Source organism: Protopterus annectens, chromosome 11.part0 (genome assembly GCF_019279795.1).
Source record: "Protopterus annectens isolate FY-2018-M chromosome 11.part0, PAN1.0, whole genome shotgun sequence".
NCBI classification, from domain to species: Eukaryota; Metazoa; Chordata; order Ceratodontiformes; family Protopteridae; genus Protopterus; species Protopterus annectens.
This window is the reverse complement of record NC_056745.1, coordinates 1,104,544,523-1,104,568,379: the sequence shown is the minus strand read 5'-3', so window position 1 is coordinate 1,104,568,379 and position 23,857 is coordinate 1,104,544,523. Positions and strand designations below refer to the sequence as shown.

At 36.9% G+C, this 23,857-nt stretch overlaps 1 protein-coding gene across 1 annotated transcript in view; it reads right to left on the bottom strand.

The window, feature by feature from the left end:
* RERG (RAS like estrogen regulated growth inhibitor) overlaps window positions 1–23,857 on the bottom strand; it is an 865,035-nt gene that overhangs the window by 22,324 nt on the left and 818,854 nt on the right. The window contains exon 4 of the mRNA XM_044088443.1: window positions 15,862–15,935. Within this exon, the coding sequence (XP_043944378.1) occupies window positions 15,862–15,935 (74 nt within the window). The remainder of the gene's footprint in view (window positions 1–15,861; window positions 15,936–23,857) is intronic.

Here is a 23,857-nt window from a genome sequence, read left to right as displayed (position 1 = left end):
GCCACAGCAATTTACCACTAAGCCATCTGAGCTGCAGATATGTGTGATGTTTCTCAAACATATCATGCAGCACAGTCATTCAACAGCAGGGAAAATGTATTTATATATATATATATATATATATATATATATATATATATATATATATATATATATATATATATATATATATATATATATATGTATACACACACACACACACACACACACACACACACACACACATGTGTGTGTGTTTGTATATATGGAGACATGCACATTTATATATATATATATATATATATATATATATATATATAGAGAGAGAGAGAGAGAGAGTGCATTCAGACATCACATCCACACTCTGAACCTTCTTCCTCCACAGCTGCACTGTTCTACCTTGCTATGAAACAGAGCATCACATGTGGACAGAGCCTAACATTAGGGGGGGGGTAAAAGGGACAGATCATAGATATGCCTATTACAAACCCATGAAGTTTGTGCATGATACATTTCACATTACCATGACTGTTCTGAAGGTGGTGGGGTCTGAAATTCATGTGTCTATGATGACTTCATTACTTCCACCTTCAACTATTTGCCAGACTAATATACATGTTTGGAGGAACAGAACAAATGCTATGATGGCTTATATCTTGTCATTCTGTGCAGGTCTGCACAGTTGACAGGTATGGCCCATTGCCCACAGGGCCAGACCTATGTCCATAGCAGTTCTTCAGCAGGACATCATTACAGCAAGTCTTGATGGCACATATAAATCTTTCAACATCATCTATCCCATTATTACAGACCAAGTACTACATTCAATTACATGCTGACATGTTTCACATACCTGTTTTATTATTGTGCTTTCTTCTGTGTACCACTTGGATATCTTCCTTGGTTGGTTTGTTGCTTTTTTTTGTATTTTTTTTAGTATTATTTTTGTTTTCTGTTTTTATTTCTCTCTCTCTCTCCAATACAGGGATCCTACTGGTTTGAATAGGTTGCAGCATGGCTTTTGTAGGTGATGCTCATGATCAGGTGTTGGCCTCTGCACCAGTTGGTGTTCCCCACTTGCTAATTGCATGCAGCCAGCTATGTAGTACTTCCAATAGCCAATGTCATAGCAACCCACTACTATAAATGACTACATCATGTGGGCATTGTCCATTTACCTTTCCTTTATGGAAGACATCCTTCCTGTGTGTGGCAGCAGTGTTACAGACAGCAGGTAGCAACACCTCTTACAACAGGACTTGAAGACACAGGACAACTACATGTTTGCATAAGGTTGCAGATCTACAGACAGTGTGTGAGTATTGCTGTTATATGCATTGAATACTTCTAGTTTTACAGGGTTTGTGTGTACATGCTAGTTTTGCATGGAATGTAGGTTGTCTAGATAGCTCTCAACTGTGGGCCTAACCACATGATGGCCATAGGATTGGTTGTCATGTTATGCCTGTTCAGCACACAGGTCTTATCTCTGACATATCAGTGGCATTCTCTTCGTTGATTGCTATAAGTACATGGCAACATCCATCTGTGTTTCTGACTTTATATTCCTGAGTAATGGTATGTTGCAACCAATCCTGTAACACCAGCAACTTTCACAGTGTATAACAGCAATATTTCAAATATGGCCCTGTGTTCTATCCTCTGTCCTCTACCTATATACCAGGCTTTGTCCAGATGTCATACAGTAAGAGGTTGTTAGGTAATGGCCTATCATTATTTAGTGCTAGCATTCCTGCTATCATTCCAGTGATGCTGTGGACTCCCAGACAAATTGTGGGGTAGGGTCCGTATATATGAGGGCTACAGCTGGACAAAACATGTGTGACGTTGTACAGTCCAGAGGTCAGTGTATGGCGAACACTGTTATATGCCCTCGTAAGACATTTTATGGGGGAGGGTTATTAAATGTTTTTAACGTAGGCTGTTACAACATGTGTGGAATATCAGTAGTAAGAAACATTAAGGTATATGGATGTACATTTTCATTCATTTCACCATGGGAACAGTGGTGGCCTAGAGCTTACTGTCTTACACACAGTTCTGTTTGTAAGTGTGATGGTGATGTTTTAAGTTAATCATTGTGATGTAACAGATACATTTACATTGTGGCAACTAATACTTTGTATGCAAACCTGTGTGTGGTGTCATCTCCTTTGCATTGTGTGGGTATATGTTTCATGCAATAATTCTCATTTGTAGTAAAGAATCAGACACTGGCCATTTTAAAAGGTGGCAACTGTAGGAATAATGGCTGTTTGATATGCTGTGCACCCTCTCTATATACTCTTTTTAGACATATCTATAAGTAGTTATATATTTATAAGTGTGTGTGTATATATATATATATATATATATATATATATATATATATATATATGTGTGTGTGTGTGTGTGTGTGTGTGTGTGTGTGTGTGTGTGTGTGTGTATATATGTATCATTGGAATGTTTATCACTTCCACATTGTGCATACTCTATGGTAGACTGACTGCTCTGCATGACATGTTAGAGATATCATCCTGACATCTTACAGCTGAGATGGCTTACTGTTAACTTGTTGTGGCTATGTTGTGTAAGGTCCTGGGTTCAAGACTTGTAAGTGCTGCTTATTGTGTTCCAAGGCAGACCTGTTTAGCTGTGGTGGAAGGGATAATGGCAGTAATTACAAGAGATCCACATGTTGTGCCCCTTCACCCCCATTAACAGTGCCTTTGGTCAGATGTTTTGCAGTGGGTGCAGAGTGTGAATCCAATGTGCAAATGCAGTACACACACACACACACACACACACACACACACACACACACACACACACACATATATATATTTATATATAGAGACATATATTTAGACATATATATATATACATATACATATATATATATATATATATATATATACATATATATGTATATATATATATATATATATACACACACACACACACACATATATATATAAATTAATTTATATATATATATATATATATATATATATATATATATATATATATATATATATATATATATACATATACATATACATACATACATCAACATATATAAATATATTTTCCCTACTGTTGAACTGTGGTGCATGATATGTTTTTGAAAACATCACATTTATGTACAACTCAAATGACTTAGTGGTAAATCACTGTGGTTATGGTGTGCAGGGTCCTGAGTTTGAGACTTGCAAGGGCTTATTATTTTGTTGGCTGGGCAAAACAAGGCCTGTTGGATACAGTATGATTAAGGCACTTTTAAGCAGCTGTAAGCAGGCTTGCATGGGTTTGCATGACGGTAAGCAATACTAACTTCTGGTTAAATATGCTTACAGACATTTAGCCTGACAGTGCTTAATCTGTGTAGCTATTGCTTGCCATCATGCAAACAGGCTTAAACCCGCTTACTACTGCTTAAAAGTGCTTACTCCTGCTTACCCCCATGCTAATGTCTTTAAAAGAAAAGAAAAAAAGGGTGATAGGAAAGTGGTGAAAAGGGGGCATGCAAAGGCAAAAACAATAGGGAAAGTAGTTAGGGATGTACAGGATGGGTGTACGGAAGATCCATAGCTGTCCATTTCTTCTACAGCAACAACTGTGCATATGTACTGAATTTGGAGGTAGATTTGGACACTCAAACTCCTTATAGAGGTGTGAGGACAACAATAATGTGTTGTGAAGCCAATTAGACCAGATTGCATGCATCCAGTGGACACATGTGCAAAATGGACAACTATGTATGGGGCAAAATTTCTTTTGGGAACCGATTGCCCTTTTTTTTCTTCTTAAGGTGAGAGTGGGATGCTGGGGAAGGATAGTAGGTATATTGGGAAGGTAGGTTGAGTAGGAAGACAGACAAGACAGACAAGACAGCATACAGGGGTGGTATATGACACATGTTGGGGGTAAACACCTTGGATGTGGAGGGGTATTTGGAAATTGGAAGCCCATGAGCCCCCAAATGGAAACAGTGGGACTGAGGTCACCATCCATGAGCAGTCACCACTGCACCTTCATGGCCCTGAAGGTGGCTGTACTGGGGGCTGAGCAGCAGGGGCAGGCTGACCCTCTAAATGCACCCCATAGTTCTCAAGCTGGTGTAGCAGATTTCCAAACACCCTTCAGAGCTCGCAATGCACCAATCCCCGAACCTGACTTTGGGTGATAGGATCCTGTCCGTGCCCGCTCCCAGGCGGGGACGAGCACCATCCCCTGAGGTGATTCCACCTGAAGGTGGTGCAGGACCAGCTGATGAGGAGGTCCCAGAGTGGGTCCCAGGCATGATGGGGTCCGGTGCCATGGCCAGATGAGGTGGGAGAGGTAGGTCCTCTGGGAACGCCTTCCCATATGTGCTATGGTGTTGCAGTTTTAAAACATATGTGAGTTAGTAATAGTCAACACAATCCATGATTAGTTATAACAGCATGCATAGATATTCCCATTAACCCAAAACACCAGATTTGGAACAGTTGCATAGCAAAGACAACACATGCATATATGGAACCACAGTGGCCATTGCAATGGCATGTGGGTTACATTGATAGCAACAGGCCACCAATGATAGTATTTCAAAATGGAACATTAATAGAAACACATTTCAATATTTATTGAACAATAGGACATATGTCCCAACAGTAGGTTTGGTGTAAACATACCCATTGATTTGTGTATTTAGATTATTGTTGCAGATATAGTGGTGGGGGAGGATATATGTCAAGTAACAACTTATATATACTGCTCACAACTTTAGTAATCGTTGCTCTAACCATTAAGGTACAGGTATTATTACAATACCCTATGGCCTTGGTTTGGGCAGTGGTATGTTTGTACACAGTGTATACTTCAATTGTCTTATAGCTAAATTCTTACATCTCTTACCTGGTAGACCTGTGGAGGGAATGTTTGTTAACACTACATGACTGTTTCTACACATATTCCCAGATTCAAAGTTAAAATTCTGCACATACCTCTCAATCTCTTAATGCACACACTCTGGATAAAGCTTGACAACATGGGGGTACAAATAGGGACACGTTTTGAATATTGCTGACATAAACTTGGAGAGTTGCATGACTGACAGGAATTGTTTTAATATACATTTTCTGAAGGCTTTGAAGTCTGAAAATGAAATGTATGTCATTATTTCATGACTACAATTCTGAAATCATCCCACTGATTTACAATTGGGACAGAGGAACAGGCAGAAAATATGAGCCTGTTATCTGGACATTCTGAAAAATCTGTACAGTTGAGAGTTACGATTATGCATACAGTTTACTACCACTCCCAGGATTTGAACCATGGCTGTGTCTGCTAAAAAATACAACAATTTAAGTCACAGTAGAGTGTGCTATTTGGATATTGCTGTTTGCCTCTTCACTGTTTTCTAAGTCTCTCTCTTGGTTGTACAATCTGACCTTGTAATAACAACAGTCTTACACAGACATTCCTACACATATTTTTATGTAGCACAGTGTGAGAAACAGTAGTTGATACAACAGTACTACTCTGATATCAGATGTTACTGAATGCTACATGTCAGGCCATACTATACCACAGTAAACACTACCAGTCCAGGATTTAAATATTGATTGGCAGGCTTAGTTTTCTTATCTAACAGACATGTGGAGGGAATGTTTGTTAACACTACCTGACTGTTTCTACACATATTCCCAGATTCCAGTTAATATTATGTACATACCTCTCAATCTCTTAATGCACACTCTCTGGACAAAGCTTGACAACATGGGGGTACAAATAGGGACATGTTTTGAATATTGCTGCCATAAACTTGGAGAGTTGCATGAGTGACAGGATTTATTTTAATAAACATTTTCTGAAGGTTTTGAGGTCTGAAAATCAAATGTTATGTCATTATTTTGTGACTACAATTCTGAGATCATCCCACTGATTTGCCATAGGGACAGAGGAACAGATAGAAAATATGAGCCAATTATCTGGACAGCCTGAAAAATTTGAACAGTTGAGAGGTATGATTATGCATACAGCTTACCACTCCCAGGATTCAAACCATGGCTAGGTCTGCTAAAAATACAACAATTTAGGTCACAGTAGAGTGTGCTATTTGGATAGTGCTGCCTTTCTCTTCAGTGGTTTCTAAGTCTCTCTTGGTTGTACAATCTGATCTTGTACTTACAACAGTCTTATACAGACATTCCTAGACATTTTTTATGTAGCATGGGGTGGGTAACAGTGGTTAATACAACATTACTATTCAGAGAATGCAACAATAAATGCCATACAATGCCAGAGTAAACACAACCAGTCTAGGATTTAGAGCTTTATTTCCAGGCAGTTACAGTTTTATTTAAATATGACCTATATGGGACTATTACTGTTTTATTGTCTGGTTTATTCAGTACAACCCATACAACAGTTTTTATACTGCCAGATGACTTTCTACTACTTTATATTTATTTGGTATGACTACTACAAGCAGGATTGTTACTCACCAGCCTCGTGGCACAGCCTTTGCAGCCTACTTGCATGGGCTTCCTGATTCACAGCCCACAAAGCTGCAGCTGTAAAGGAAATAGAGACACATTTAGGCAAACCTATCCATCACATACATGGGCTGAACTTTGGTAAACAGTAATGGTATGACTACTTACGCACTGCTGGGACATCACCTCCTCTGCCTTGCTTTTTGGACCCAATCGTCTAAGACCTCCTTCTTTCTCCACTTCAAGTCAGCATAGTGGTGACTGACCTGCTCCCCAGTTCAAAGGATACCAGTGGCACTGGTGAGATCACAGGCGAGATGGTCCCAAGCTTCCCCTTTATACTGGGAGTCCTGGTACTGGCCCTGCAGCAGTGTCTCAACATGTTTTTTACCAGGAGTCCTACCATGACCTTGGACTCCTGTATGCCCCAGCACTGTGTCTGGAAGTGCAATCCCTCTCCAACTCCTGACATCCTGCCTACTGTGGGAATCTGCAACCAGTTATGAGCTATATTCCCACCTGTGGGGTTTAAATACAGCCAATTTCCCACCCTTTGCCGTGATTGGACGGTTTTGAATATGCTGAGCTAAGCTAAGCTGTGGGCAAACCTGCTTAGCTAAGGTTGACATTGCTTAAAGGGACAGGTTCAGTACTGCTTACCAATGGGCAAATCTACTTAGCTGGGATACTTATTGCTTAGCAGTCATATTTACACTATGCTTACACCTGGTAAGCAGAACTGTGCAATGTTTACATTGCTTATTTTTCATTTTATAGAATGCATATTATAAATTTGCTTACTGTCCCTGACATCCCCCAATATGCTTTTATTACATTTATTCATGTGTGACTATACTGTACGTAGCACTTGTGTTTACATGGGGATTTCACAACTTTATTAAACTGACACCTCACATCTGGACCTATTGCAGTACTCTGGTTCACAAATATATGTTATTTAGTAGGTAATACTAAAAAAAAATGTTTATGTACTGCTTTCACATGATCAAACTGGGAATGGCTGCTCACAAAGTGTATGCACTAAGTACTACACTATTCCAATACTTGTTATGTCTCTCGGTATTTAACTTATTGTGCTATTTAAGCTGGACTAAGTGTAGCTAAACAACTTTATCGCATTTATTAGAAAAAAAAAAAAAAGGTTTTGTTGTGTTATTTTATTTATACCCTTTAGAATATCCCTGCTAATGCTAAACGTGTTATTTTATCAACTGTCTGCTTTGTGGGACAATTGTCCCTTTTGGCTTTTTGTCCACATTCCTTACTCTGACGGGTTGGGAGGTGTGCGCTATGTGCTTAAGTTACCTGTGTTATCCTAATAACTTTTGGCTTGGTAGCATACCTCATCCTCTTAGATCAAAATATCTGGACAAAGCCTACAATGACGGGGGGACAAATAAGGACAGATTTTAAATATTGCTCTTACAAACTTAAAAAGATGATAGAATAATAGGTTTTACATTAGCATGAATTTTCTGACAGATGTGTGAAGTCTTACACCCAAATGTTTTGTTATTATTTAATGACTTCAATCCTCAGCTATTTGCCAGAAAGGTACACATTTTAGGGGGAACATACAAAAAATATGAAGCAAAAATCTTGGCATTTTACAAAAATCTGTACAGTTGAAAGGTATGTTTGGTAGGGACGATTGTCCTTTTTGCCTTTGACCACATATTTTTTGTTTTCCTGATGGGTTGGGGGTGTTATGAGCATTCTTGCTCATTTTTAATTGCTGAAAGGCAATTTCGGAGTGCAGGGGGCATGTGTGTTGTGAGAGCTCTGCTCTGAGACACACTCCCTGAGCTCATACATGGAACCATATCCATTTTAGAGCATGACAACGCAAAAATATGCATGGCGCACTGCCGTGCTGAACAGGAACAGTCCCTGCCATCAAGGAATAACTTACTCCTGCACGGCTGCTTGCTGAATCCTGGGGATAGTCTTTGTAAATGAATCCTTTCAAAGCAGTTCATAAGTATGCATTTTTTTCTATTATACAATACATGAATTCATCTGTTCAACCAAATAGTTCAAGAGTTATATAAACAAGCAACTTTAGATATTGATAAAGGTACAGAAGAAAAAATATTTGCAATGAATTTTACTTTTGTAAATTTTGCAGGATTGATCAATATTGCATTTCCCAATTGATTCTCTCATTCCCTATACAATAACTTATCACTTATCCACAGGAAGAGGTCTTATTCCTAATAAATTATGCACTAAATACATTTCACCATCTCAGATAAATGCTTTCAGTATGTTCAATTAAGTCATCCAAAAATGAGTTACACTTCATTGATTTTTCAAAACCGATAATTGTAGCTTGAAAATGCCTAAAGGAACACCTTATGTAATAATTTCAGTCCTACACCCTTTAACATATATACCAAATTCATAATTTCAGATTTTAGAAAAGTGAAAAAAAAAAAAACTACTGCAGTGCACCACCAGCTTGCACAATATAAGTGCACGTTTTTTTTTGGTTAACTCTAATTAAAGAAAAGCGAAGTGATGTTGGCACACTGAGTCTACACTTTTTGGAGGGTAGGGATACCACTAAAACAATTTGAACTGTATAATTTATTAGAGTGTGGCTGTATACCACTCTGCTTCAATTTTCACACAGTACACAAAATGCAGGACATGTAGGGATAAAGACATCACAAACCTGCATCAAATCTGCCTCTGGTGTAGGGATTGGCTATGAAATCCTGTCTGGGGACAGGTAGCTGGGCAAAAGTTTGTTTACATAAAAATGCATTGCCAGGTACATTTGGATAATATGGGGGTGGGGGAGGTGTTTGACTGAAAAAAATAAAACCATTTTAGATATATGTTTGTCATTCCCTCACACTACAAGATGCAGAACATAAACTTTTATCAAAATCCATCTATATATAGACAGCATTTGTGGTTAGAGTTTTTGCCTAGTTCTGGCAATACTCTTCAACTACAAAAAAAAAAACAATAATAGTAAATCAGATGAAACTCTGCTACAGTATCATAGTATGACTTCCCTTATTACCCAGCATGTCTGCAACAAAAAATTTCTATTTCTGGTGTTAGAATATGCATTAATTAACTCCTAACATAACACACATTATTTTCAAATAACTTTTTATGAAAATATGTAAATTAAAAAATTAAATAAATAAAATAAATAAAGATTTACAGATCCTAAACAGCATCATTTGCCTGACATTATACATAGAAAACTGTCTCCCCCTAACAGAAAGGGCAACTTTTCTTATTTCTCTAGACACTTAGATTGTGATGCGGCCACTACCACTCTGTATATATAAGTTAAAAATTATCAGTGTTTCTTATTCCTTTACTCCTACAACCATGAAAATATACACCGCAGAAACCATATTTCATAATCTTAAAAACAGAACATTCCTTTACTAAAATGTTCTCTGCAAAACTGAAATGTTTACATCCAGATATTAGAAATTTTCAAAGACTTCTGTTTTCAAAAACTCAGTTACCTGCATATTTAAAGGAAATATCAATCTACAAATGCTTTGGGAGAAGGGTAGGGTTGACCCAACAAAAAAGGGGTCTAAGTCGTATTATCGAAAATAACTGGCTTCCTCAAAAGTGCATTATATCAAAAATGCACTTTTGTGGAAAAATAAAAAAAAAAAAACAGACTAAACATAATTATGCAATGAGGAAGCCCCCCCTGCACCCCCTACACCCCACCTACATTAATATTCTCACTCCAAGATCGCACTACAGTGGGGAAAAGGGAATATTCCCTTATCCCCACTGTACCACAATCTCAACAAGTTTGCTTAGTTGTACAGCAACACTACACATTGCTGTACAACTAACATTACATGCAAACTGCATGTTTTTTTTTTTTTTGGTTTTCTTTAGCGAAAGTGCATTTTCGATAAAATGCACGTTCACTAAAGTGGGTCCGTGAAAGTATGGTTCGATGAACCATATTTTCGATGTAGCAACTAGGACCCCAATAAAGTGCTGACAAAACCAAGGAATGCTACCACTTTCTCTTCCTCATTATAAGTGAGGGAGTATCAAGCGCCTTTAACATTTAGCTGCATGACATTATTGTCTCTATTATGAAGCATTAATCTCTACTATTCCAAGCAGCTGAAAATGAGAGTATAATGCTCAAACCATGGAATGATGAGATACATAACTATAAGCATTTTGTAGGCTGAAAGCCCTCCCCATCCCCTAAACCTATACATACCAACTCTGTGGTTACACCAACTTGAACAAGGGTGAGTTTTCCCAAAGGAAGAGAATCACTGAAGGTAAACACTTAGAAATTGCACTGGCAGTTTATTTCTTATGGAAAACAATGGCTGACAGTGTGTTGTTTGACTTTTTGAAACATAAAGAATTTCACTTTTACTATCTGTAGTGGAGCAAACACTATGAATGTATAGCACTATTCAGTTTATTCCCTCTTACATCTAGCTGCCTAGTTTACTCAGCACTTATACATTCATAGGCACTTACTAGGTGGCAGCCCAAGGCATCTTTGAGGTGCAAAGCCTAGTTTCTAGTAGCACTGTCAGGTCAAATGATTACTCAGAGACTCACAGCAGACAAATGGAGACTAACGGGGTTAAACACTGGACTTGAAGGAATCACCTCATTAACAGTGCATAAACTTAATAATCTGTGCTAACTGCACAGCATATACAAAGCAACAATCTATTCACCGTCAAAAGCCTCAAGTGTACTTGGATCCTTTGACTCTTCAGTTAAAAGCTCTGCCATCAGAGTTGCAACACTCTCCCAACAGAGACTATTTGTTTTGTTAGACGATTTTATTATCTATTTAAGCTTGATTAATTTCTGTAACTGGTTATTGCTATAATTTATTCTGCAACATCTCATATTTCTGTAAAAAATGTCATACTTTGGACATCTGAAAAGGTGCCAACCCTATTTCAGGAGGGACAGAACAAATTCTTGAAGCAAAATCAAGGATATCCCTGAAAATCAGGGACACTCCAGAATTGTACTGTTGAGTAAGGTTGTCCCCTTTAAATGATGGATACTTTAGTCAGAAGTAATTTCAATGTGCATGTGAACTGCTTGAAGTTACTAGTCAAGCTGGTGAACATTTAAGAAAGAATTAATATCTGTGCTTAATACCACAGTTAAGCAAACATTTAAATGTAATGCACATGCTAAAATTTGTATAGGATTCTTATTGTTGTAAATAATCATGGTACTTGCTAAAACTATTACACCAGACAAAAATAAAGGATTAAAATGTGATGTGATAAGGATATTTTACATTGTGTAACCCGCCAAAAAAAAAAAAAAAAAACTCCCAGCTCACACTATTGTGTTACAGCCATAATGTACCCTATTATTTATGCATAACTATAAAAGGAAGTCTCAGATTTTCACAGCTTTCTGTACTTCTGCTGAGATACAAGTGCATGGTTGACTGAGTCTAAATATCTGCTATTATCACTTTTCACACCTCCCAGGTAGCCTGTTAAAACAAGCAATATCATTTTGAAAAGAGAACTTGAACATAACCTAGAGATACATGTGAAACACTGCATAGCATTAGAAAGAGTGCCTCAGAAGTACATGGGAGCTCCGAATGACTTATATTATCTGAGAACTACCTGTCAAAACTAAAGTCTCTGAAAGATAGCTTTTGGCTAATTATAGGAAGATAGCAGTTTCCTAACAAAAAAGAAAAACAACTCTTGCTGCGAGAAAGCAGTTACCCCAGAAGTCAGAGATGAAAAATATGTCAAGTATAAACTTCATAACAATTATCTTTCACTTATGAAAGTAACTGTTACAGAGAAAACTGTGAACTTCATTGTTTACAATAATGCTATATGCATAGTCCCAACTTGTGAATGATACAGACTACATGCTTTATTACTAAAAACAACTGACATTTTTGTTTTTTGTTAAGTGATTGTAATAGGTACCTAGTTACTGCAAACATAGGCTAAAATATTAACACAGGGAATAGCTGTGTAGTCATGGGCTACTTGTACTTCTGTATATCTAATTGCCTAAATACAGAGGTATTGTGCTGACTTCTTCCACTTCCATTTACCTACTGAGTGACTCTGAGCAATTCACTTACCCAGATTGTTCTCCCATGTCACCCCTGAAAAGGAGAACTTGTGTCCAGTTGGCTTACCTGGTTCCATCCATCCACAACCCATTTTTCTCATTCAATAGTGACAGTCATTTAGAGCCAAGGTTCACACTGCCAGGTGGCCAGCCCTGCTACAATTACTCTTCCATACTACACCACACACTCACATGTGCACTCACACTTATGGCCAATTTAGAGTGTCCAATCCTCCTACTCTATGTCTTTGCAATGAAACCACAGCAACCAGAGGAAACCCCCTGCAAACACAACAGGCTCATCCAGACTCCACACAGAAGGCACCCCAACCAAGAATCAAACCAAAGAAACTCTTGCTGTGAAACAACAATGCTATCTGCTGCATCACTATGCCACCGACCACTTACCTGGTTAACAAATAAAAAAAAAAAGTTTGTAGGGCATTAGTTTATCAACAGACATCCTTGTTAAGAATAAAATTGTCTAAAACCAAATATCTCTATCAAAATATTTTTGAACATGTAATTTTTGAAAGGAAATTCTTATGAACATCTGACAATAGTAAGACTAATTATTTATAAATATTGTGATTTTAATAATAATCATGTCTAGAAAGGGCCCTTAGGCCAGCTCACCTACCTGGTTAACAAATAAAAAAAAATCTTCCTGGGAATTCATTAAAAGGCCTAGCATGTGCTATATGGCTGATGCTAAAAAATGTGTTGGGAGGGTGGCCTAATGGTTAAGGTGTTTGCCTTACAAACACAAGGTGCAGGGTTCAAGTGCCCCAAGGGATAACTGGTTAGGCTTAAAATGGCTCGCAAGGACAGTTAGCCTAGTACTAACCTATAAGTCCTTTGTCCCATGATGTACCCATTTGTGATTTGGAGACATGTTAGCTGTAACGAGGTAAGGCCATGTTATCAGCTAATTTACATGTCTGAGTCACATTTACTATCCCAATGCACTATCACAATGTGCTGATCTGCAAGTTGTTACTGCTGCTCATGTAGGTGCCCTCCACCAAGTCACTCTTCCACATAGATATACAAGTTCTCACAAAAGAAACACACACACACACACACACATCACAGTCATGACACCTGTCTCTAATTGATCTGCCCTCCCAAGGTTCCCCATCCCCATAAATCTTGATGTTTCATTACGGCACATGCCTATTATGTTCTGGTGTCAAATAGTTGCCTTCCTTGCCTCCCACCAATCCCTATACTACTGTTGGTGCTAGTATAGCACTTTAAAAGTGATCCCTGGGGATCTAGTATATCCCTTCACCTCCAGTCCCGATTGTAACACCTATGCTGATATGGCAGTTTGATATATGGTATCCCTGGTGTCTAGTGGTTTCTCCCACCCCCATGATCTCCTTATTGTGATTGGTGCCTGTACAACACCTCCATTCAAAGTAATCCTTGGTGGGTTTACAGTATCCCTCCCTAATCCCTGTACTGCCAATGGTGTTGGTACAGCACTTCCATTCAGAGAGTAATCCCTGCTAGTCTAGAGTATTGCCCTAATCTCTATACTGCCAGTTGTGTTTGTATGGCACTTCCATTCAAAGTAATTGCTAATGGTCTAGTGCATCCCTCACCCCTGATCCCCATACAATGACCTTAATATATAGAAGCCTTGCTGGAGATGATTCCAGGAAAACAGCACATGGCTAATTAGCATATGCCTCTCTCTCCCCAGAATGCCTCATTAACATTCAGCATGGCCTCGGTGCCAGCCCTACATGGTGCTACAAGTCAACATGGGAGTGGACCCTCTAGTACCATGTCAGGGCAGTTTCTGAATTAAAAATAGTTATAGTGATGTGTGCATGGAGATTCATAAAGGTACATAAGGTAAAGAAAGTCTGTAGGTTTTATGTGTTTTCAGTATTGCATATATTAACGTTTGTAATGTACAGCAGAACTTAGAATGTCACTCACATTGGAGCAAACAAAAATAACAGAAATGTAATCAAGTCTGAAAACTTTGTGAGCAATTAGTCTGGAAAAAAAACAGACACATGAAAACATAACCTTAAGAATGTTACAGTGTTTCATATTAGGCATGTTACTGTATCATTCACAGCTCATGACAGTTAGCAATGCTATAAACAATAGTTAAGTTTTTTTGCTGGAACATATACTTTCCCACTCACACTGCATACCAGGATAATGAACAAAGGACATCAGTCAGTAAAGCTGCTAGCATTTTAACTTTGATGTACAGCTCTGTAAATCTCAATAAAAGCTTCAGAGGTCAAAGGCCAACATGTGAGGGTGTTTAAATCATTTTTTTCCTACAGTTCCTTAAAAGATGGTGTTTTACAAGTTTTTTTTTTCATTTTTATATAACTTCATATATGTTTCATTTATATAATCTACCACTGATATAGTACTTTAAACTGCATTACTGTGTTTAAGTTAGTCATTGAACTTGATAAATGAATTTCACAGAAGTGCAAAGCGGAGATACATTTTTATATATACTTAATGAAAGCATGTTTATTTGCACGTTTATTTATATACTGCCAACAAGCTAGGACACACTCTATGTTCAGAGTTTAGTCTTAGAAATAATAAGCTGCTGGTTACATTAGGTCTGACTTTTGCCATTGCTTAGAGAAATGGGCAAAGCAATTGGTCCATGCAATCTTGATATATTCCACCTAAACTTGTGTTTAATGTTCTGGTACCTTATATGTTATGGGACACTGAGGGAATCAAACTTAGCCAAGAAGATATAATTCATGTATATCCCTTAGCTGTATAAAATGTATTGTGAGATCCATATTGGACATGAGCCAATTACACTTTCACATTATAACAGTACTATCTTAAGCAGCTGTGTTCAGATTATTGCAAACTGTAATGTGAAAAAGTGTTTTCCTGGAAAATAAGATCAATATAGGTTTTAGTAGTAAAAGCCTAACAGTTTGGAATGAACATGAACTAAAATGCTAAAAAGGGCCATAATGTGATTCAAAAGACAACAAAGCAAGCACATATGAAAGACATGCTTACTAGAATTTTCTTGTGTCCATTTTACACTGTGTGAATAAGTATACTTCATGCAGAGGTTTGTAGCTGTTACATTCTCTCTCATTTATAGGAAACACTTCTCAAAGTCTTGACCTTCCTCTCTCCTATAGCAAAGATGACAGAACTTGCTTGATTAATATTTATGCACAGATTGACCCTTCTAGGCTCAGGTGATCTGTAGCCTGCATGGCATTTCCAAAATGTTACATTGTGGTCTTACCTGGCCAGCTGTGTCCAAAATCTCAATGGAAAGGACTTCATCATCAATTGTAGCTTGATGACGATATGTTGATTCTGGTAAGAGAGAAAACAAATGATCCATTAATGTTGCAAGCTTTAGATTGTACTTTTCAGCAGATAACAATGAATAGAGTGCTCATGTGCCTAAACATGTAGTCATTTCACAGTCTTTTTAACAATACTACTCTCGCTCAAGGTTCATTTCCCATGATGCTTTGGAGAAAGCCAAGGTTCAAATACTGATCTATTTTGTGTCTCATCTTCTGTAGCATACTGCACCCCATTTACCCAATGAGGAGTCTCTTTGTTTTACAAGGAATATATGTCTTTCACTCCTATCTTAGTAGAATGCAAGGGTATGAGAGGAGGTATGCAGGCTGTTAGTGAAGATACAGAAGAGTAAAGGACCAAGGATGGAGCCTCAGGAAACACGCAGTATTGTTGTTGTTGTTGTTGTGTCTTTCGGCTTTTCCCGGTTAGGGGTCGCCACAGTGGAACTCCGGTCCACTAATGATTGGCAGTTGAATTTTATGTGCCGAGTTGCCAGCCCTGACGCACAACCTTCAACAAAGGTACGCCCATTCACGCATGTCTCCATGCAGAAGACGCTCTAGCTGAGAGTCGAACCGGACAGTGTCTTACTGTGAGGCGACAATGCTACTGCAGCACCACCGGGGAGAGTTCTTGCCTCCACTCTGCTGCTTGCTGTCTACCTGTTAAACAACTTTGAGACCAGGTAATGGTGGGTTTGCTGAGATTTAGTTCTGAGAGGGATTTAATGAGTTTGTTGTGGTTAACTATATCAAATGCCTTGGAACAGTCAAGAAAGATAGAAGAGACATAGTTGCCATTATTTCTGTGGTTGTTTACTATATGAGAAAATGACATGAGGGCTGTTGTAGTGCTGTGAATTAGACAGTTATTTTATTCAACATTTGTTTACTGGGAATGTCTGACTGGGAAGAGTTCATTTTCAGTGGAGGTCCAGGAAGAAGTGCTCCAGATGTATGTCTTTGGAATGTGGGAGGCCAGAGGAATCCCATGCAAACTCTGCACAGAAGGCACCCCAGCCAAGAATCAAACTGGAGAACCTCTTGCTGTGAGGTGACAAAGCTAACCGCTGCACCACTGTGTCGCCCATAATGTAAGATTCTGCAGGACAAAACACTGTCCAGGTCAAATCAAAGCACTACTTTTCATTTTGTTATCAAGATAAGTCTCAGTCTTATAGAATTTCAGTGTTTGTTTTGTTTCATTAAAATGCAGGCATTTCAGGGTATTCCCAATATAATATTACATTTTTGTACAACATTAAAAGGAAAGTTGAAACATCTTTTTCTTAGACTATCATTACACGTCATTCTCTCTTTCTATCTCTTTCTGTTTAAGCATGATACAACTGGCCCAGTCGGACTGTCCTGTGAGAAGTGGAATAATAATACCGCTACTACATGTAGCATGATAGTCAAATCATAAAATATTATCTCATTGGTTGAAATCATTTCTATACCATGAACAAATTCCTTATCACTCACATTTTGAATGACAGCCATCTTAAAAAAATCATAACTACTTGGCAAGGAAATGTAATCAAATGACAGGGTTTATATTCCTAATAAAGTGAGAGTCTTAAATCCAGCCAATGAAAATGTAATTGTGTGCTTTGACTAAAAGGAAGAGGTGAGACTACTATTTTTTTATGGAGTGAAACATGAAAAGTAGGAGGATTACAAAAGCAGTGACAGAGACAGATGATTTGAGAATTGTGGCACAATACTAACACTTATTTATACATTGTCATCTAAAGGAAGTGGGTATGTGCATTTTTAAACAACACAGAATATGTTATGGGAAATGTAGTTGCAAAAGAAAGGGAAGATCTAATGTTTTGTTAAACTCTTTGTTCAGGACTGATGAAAATGCTGTTCTTAAAGAAATGTTTTTTAAACTGTTAGGCTTTGACTTCTGTTTATGTTTTTAATAAAACTCATATAGGGCATTTTCCACTTGATCAGCTACTTTATTTGAAATGAAATAGAAAATGTTCTTTTCATTTGCTTTAGGAAATTGTACTCCCTTTTCTCACATAAAAAGCAGCTATGCACTTCACATATTAAACAGCCTAAATGAAAGTACCCAGCTTCAAGGTGAATAGTCTGGTAACTTCAAGCAATGCCACTAATTTGCATTTAATAATGCGAAGAAAAGGAACTATGCAAATTACCAGCCAAACTCAGAAGTACACTTACATCAGCATCATAACACAGTATCATTCTGCAGCATAAAGGGTATTTCTGATTTCATAAGGAAAGGACACCTTCTAATACAAAACAAAACCTTATTTCAAAAAGAACTGAATGTATACACAGATAAAAATAAAATGAATGCATTTCTCAAAAGGTACTCGACATGAAATGCATATGTGTGTGTGTATGTGTGTGTGTGTGTGTGTGTGTGTGTGTGTGTGTGTGTGTGTGTGTGTGTGTGTGTGTGTGTGTGTGTGTGTGTGTGTGCATGCAGGCATGTGTGTCTAGGATGGTGTAATGCTCAAAATCCATCATGAAGTTTTGGTTTATTTATATTTATCAGGGTAGGCCACTGATCTGCATGGACCCTTTTCATATTCCACCCAGGTGCACTGTCTAGTTAATTGACTTGTCCATTGTAGGCAAATGGAGGCCAAAAGAATCAAGAACTGGAGTAAAAGAAGTAGCTTCTGAGCAGTCATAGCTTTAACCCTCTTACACTATCTACCAAGGCATCCTTCTTTCTTAGTTTTTTTTTTCATGGAATGCATAGTTCAGAGGTTTACCAGTACAATTCAATAATCCTGCAATTTTACCAACTTCTGGTCAGTTTACACCTTAACGATTGTTTCAAGAAGTTCTCAATGGCTGAAATTGCTAGGAAACATATTAGTAGACAGCAGTGAACAAACAAACACTAAATATGGCATCCACAGATGAGTCTTAACTCCTCAGGAAAACAGTAGCCCAAACAGATTACACACTTGGCAGCAGGGACATCATGAGGCAAATACTTGGCAAGCTGGTTAGGCACACACCAGTGTCATTTCAATGAACACTGAGTGCACCACCGTGTATAAAAAGATTATTCATATTACACAAATAAATAAAAAATATCTGCCACTTGACTATTTGATGTAAAAAAGATTTATTCAGCCTCTCAGGCAAATAGTCAGTTCCCAGAAAGTGCCGCACTATAGGCCCCATCCAGGCTTCATTTTCATCTCTGTACATCATGCAAATCCTCAAGATATTCTCTGCAAAGAAGTCTGGACGTTTAATTTATTGCACTCCTTGCCTTCAGTATATTCAAGTAAGTTTCTTCTTACCACTTTCTGCATCTGTGAATGAGGATTTCACTTCCTGATGTTTTTGTTTGCAGATAAATGCTTTCAATGTAAAGGATAAACTCTTTTAAAGGCTTAAAATTCTAAAATATGATTACATTCTCTCAACTGTTTTCATTTCGAATTTAACTGTTTACTCCTCTGTTTTCTTCTTTGTCAATAGGCCTATCTCTATAATCTCTATTTTTAACTTGTATCCACTTGAGTTTTTTTTTCAAGGAAACTGAATTTTAAACATGTAAGAGTCAACTTCATTTAACCAAACTATACTGCAATCCACGTAAACTGACAAGATCAAATGCAAACCAGCTGCTTTATTAGAAATGCATAAAAAACATAGAACATTCTGCTGTATAACAACTCTGGATGAACTTTCTAAAGTTTTGCAGCTATGCAAACCTAACATTCTGTCATATTTGCAGTGCATAATTAAAGTTTACTTGCACTGTTTATTGCTTTTGAGCCTGAGTTGCAGCTGAAGAGAGTCTCTGGACCAGTCCATATAAATACATCTTATTTTATATATCTATATAGGTTCACTTCTAAATTTCAAAATCCCAAAATCTTGAGCTTCAGAACATCGAGTTCAGAATCTCGAGATCTTGGAATCTCGAAATTGAGAATCCTCCCCCAAAACACCACTAAACGCATAAAAAACATAAAACGCATAAAAAAACAAGCAAGCCTCCTGCACCCCCCCCCTCCCACACACACACAACTTAAATACACCAACTCCGAGACTGAACTACAGTGAGGACAAAGGAAAATCTCCCGGTCCACGTTGTATGCTGATCTCTGTTCAGGATTTCAAAGTTTTAAAACTTTGAACATATGATTTTCGATCATATGAGATTCGAAGTTTTGGACTTCGAAATTCTGAACGTAACCCATATATACATATATATATACATACATACACTGTATATATCAGTGACAAGCAATTAGTTCCTCATTAGAAGGCTAATACGATCATTTTCTGACTACAGCTCTGTGGTGATAACTTTCCAAACATATATTTTTTCTATGTGTTTAAAGACATAGATAGATAGATAGATATATAGATAGACAGATGGATAAATAGATGGGTATAACATAAATATAGGGGCATAACATTTTTAAGTACCATGAAAAAAATTCATATAACCATCCATTTTATATTATATGATGGAGCTTTCGAAAGTGCAATACTATAACAGTTAACAAATCTGCAACATAGTACACTGCAATGGAAACTGTAAAACAACAAATAACCCATTCCAAAAGAAAAGAAAATCTGAGATTTCAATGTCTTCATTAAATGGCAAAGAACTACCAATATTTCTCGTATTCCAACACTTTGATGAGTGTTACTTCAGCAACAGCCAAACTGTCAACAAGTAATGATGCCTCACCCTCTTTTAACCATTGTAAGGTGCAATATCGCATGATACTGCACTTTAGATGTTTTTCTTATTCACTGCTATTGAATAATCTTGGAGTTCATTCAGAGTTAGATGATATGGGTGCCAATGATGAATGAATGATGGAGGAGGTTTTGATGAGAGTTCTTTTGATCACTGATCATGTAATCATTTAAAAAAAAATGCTATCTTCACCACTTGATGTACAAAACAGTCAATGATACTAAAAGCACACAAAAAGAGACAAACCTCCAAAACACCAAGTTCATTGATTCAGTGCTTTTGTTCCATTTTTATTCAGGAACAAAAGTGCCTGAGGAAATTAAAGAATAAAGGTGGAAGGAAAGTTGTAAGTCAACAAAGCTGATGTGTCAGAGGTGTATTTTGTGTTGGCGTGTTTTTAGCATCATAAAATCATATATGTATACATATATACATGAAACTATCTATCTATCTATCTATCTATCTGACTATCCATCAGTCTGTCTATCTAGATATCTATCACTTTCTTTCTAGAAGGGGACATAATTAACTTTTTTTTCATATTAACAGACAGTTGTATTTACGTAATATGGAAAACAAGATCATGCAAAGTCAGATGTTATCTGCTATGTCATATGACAGCAAACACACATCACACATGTATGTTATATTATCTAACAGCAAACAGACTGTATATACACACACACACACACACACACACACACACACACACACACACACACACACACACACACACACATATATATATATATATATTGAAGAAAAACCAAACTAATGAACTGTTATGAATGAAAAGCCACCAGCCAGATGAATAAATCCAATTTAATTACGAAATAAGCTTATACAGCCACAAAAACGAACTTAAAAAATGCCAGGAACAAACCACAGATATACGTAAGCACTTTCATTTCATTTACAGGCTATAAAAGGAAGTGATGTAATGGAGGGTATTGTCTGATGAAGTTTAAAACTTTTTAAACGAAAGCGCTTACGTATATTTGTGGTTTGTTCCTAGCATTTTTAAGTTCGTTTTTGTGGCTGTATAAGTTTATTTCATAATTAAATTGGATTTATTCATCTGGCTGGTGGCTTTTCATTCATAACAGTTCATATACATATATATATATATATATATATATATATATATATATATATATATATATATATATGGTATACATGGATTTGTTCGTATGGCCTAATGTCGAACTCAACATGTTCGACTGCAGAACGCCAGTTCCGCACAATCATGTTGAAATGCCAAGTACCCCCCCCCCCCTTTTGACCCATGGTAGAGCTTGTTTAAGTGGTAGAGCGGTCGGAAATATTGAATTCCAAATTTTATACGACCTTCCAACCATTTGACACCTAAATCTTAGACATATAAGTTTGAAGAAAACCCTGTTTGACTATTGGTTGTATGACCAATTGCATGTAAAGCTATATATATATATATATATATATATATATATGTGTGTGTGTGTGTGTGTGTGTATATATATATATATATATATATATATATATATATATATATATATATATGTGTGTGTGTATATATATATATATATATATATATATATATATATAGATATATATATATATATATATATATATATATATATATGTATGTATGTATATACACATATATATATGTGTGTATATATATATATATATATATATATATATATATATATATATATACACACACACACACACACACACACACACACACACATATATATATATATATATATATATATATATATATATATATATGTACACACATATATATATATATATATATATATCACAAAAGTTCAAAATGCTAAAAGTTAGAAATGCAAAAGATGGACTAAACATTTCAAACATTCAAATTACTGAAAACCTAAAACAATGAACCTATTAAAGATTGCAAAATGGAAACATTTTTGTTGTGCAATCTTCGAACTATAACCCTACCATAACATTCAGATCAAGTTTGTCTGAATAATGAAAATGTCGCCCATGAGAAAAACATTTTTGTACCTCTTGACATTTAACATACAGTTTCTCAGCACCTCATCACTCACAATGATTCTTGTCATATTGTTGTTGTGCATAGAATGGCATTCTTCTTCTTGTCTGTAAACAATAATGTGTGGTTAGACTGTGGGGGAGAAGTAATGCATGTATTGTGTTGTTGCATCTAACAAGAAATGTTATCACTTTGCCTGCTTCGTTCGCTCTTGTGTGTGGTGAGATTTTATGCAAATTTTTTTGGGTGTGGTCTTGGGGTGCACATTAGTGCATATATATTTGAAAATTCAAGTGAGATATTGCTCTCTCAACAGTGGCAATACTTCATCGTTAAAAAGTTTAAGGTTCCACAGGATTTTGATCTTACTTCCTCAAGGCTGTCTACAGTAGAGGCATTCTATAAATATTACACAAACTCTTTCCAAAAAAGAAAACAAAAAAACACTAAAATTACAATATAAATTACAAAAAGAAAAAAAAAAGATAGTTAAATCACAATCTCATTCCCTCTTTTCCCTACCACATCACATTCTGTTCATTTTGTGCTGTCCTGCTTTGGCGTGGTTCTAGATAAAATATCGGTCTTCTGTTCTCACATCTGTACTGCTGCCATTTGTTGTCAGGACAGGCTGTGACTCCACACAACCCTGAACAGGTAATGTGGGTTTGTACTTGTTTACCTTGAATGCACATAAGTTCCAGAAGAATCTTTCAGAAGTATATTTTCTAGGTGCTACAAGTGAGGCTCAAGGAGAGTTATGTATGACTGTAGTCTGCCTCCCCCCCTCAAACCTGTAAAGGCAGTTATTCTAACTAATACCCTCATCTTGACCCCAGTCTGCAATGGGTAATAGCTGAGTACTTAACTGCTGAGCATTCTTGAAATATCTCTCTCTATTCTGTAACCACATTTCTAAAGAAGAAAGTGAGAGGGAGAAAGAGTGACAGAAAAAGAGAGATAAAGAGAGAGAGAAACAGGCAGTGAGAGAGAGACTGACAAAGTCAGTCACAAAGACTGTGCTTGTTAAAAAACAAAACAAATCATCATTTTAGCCGTACAATAAAACTGACAAACCACAAAGAAAAATGGAAAATAAGTTACTGTACAGGACTTGCCTTTATAATTCTGCCAAACAACTCCCCAGCTGCGAATCCTGTACTGCCCAAAATAGCTAGATGTAAGTTTT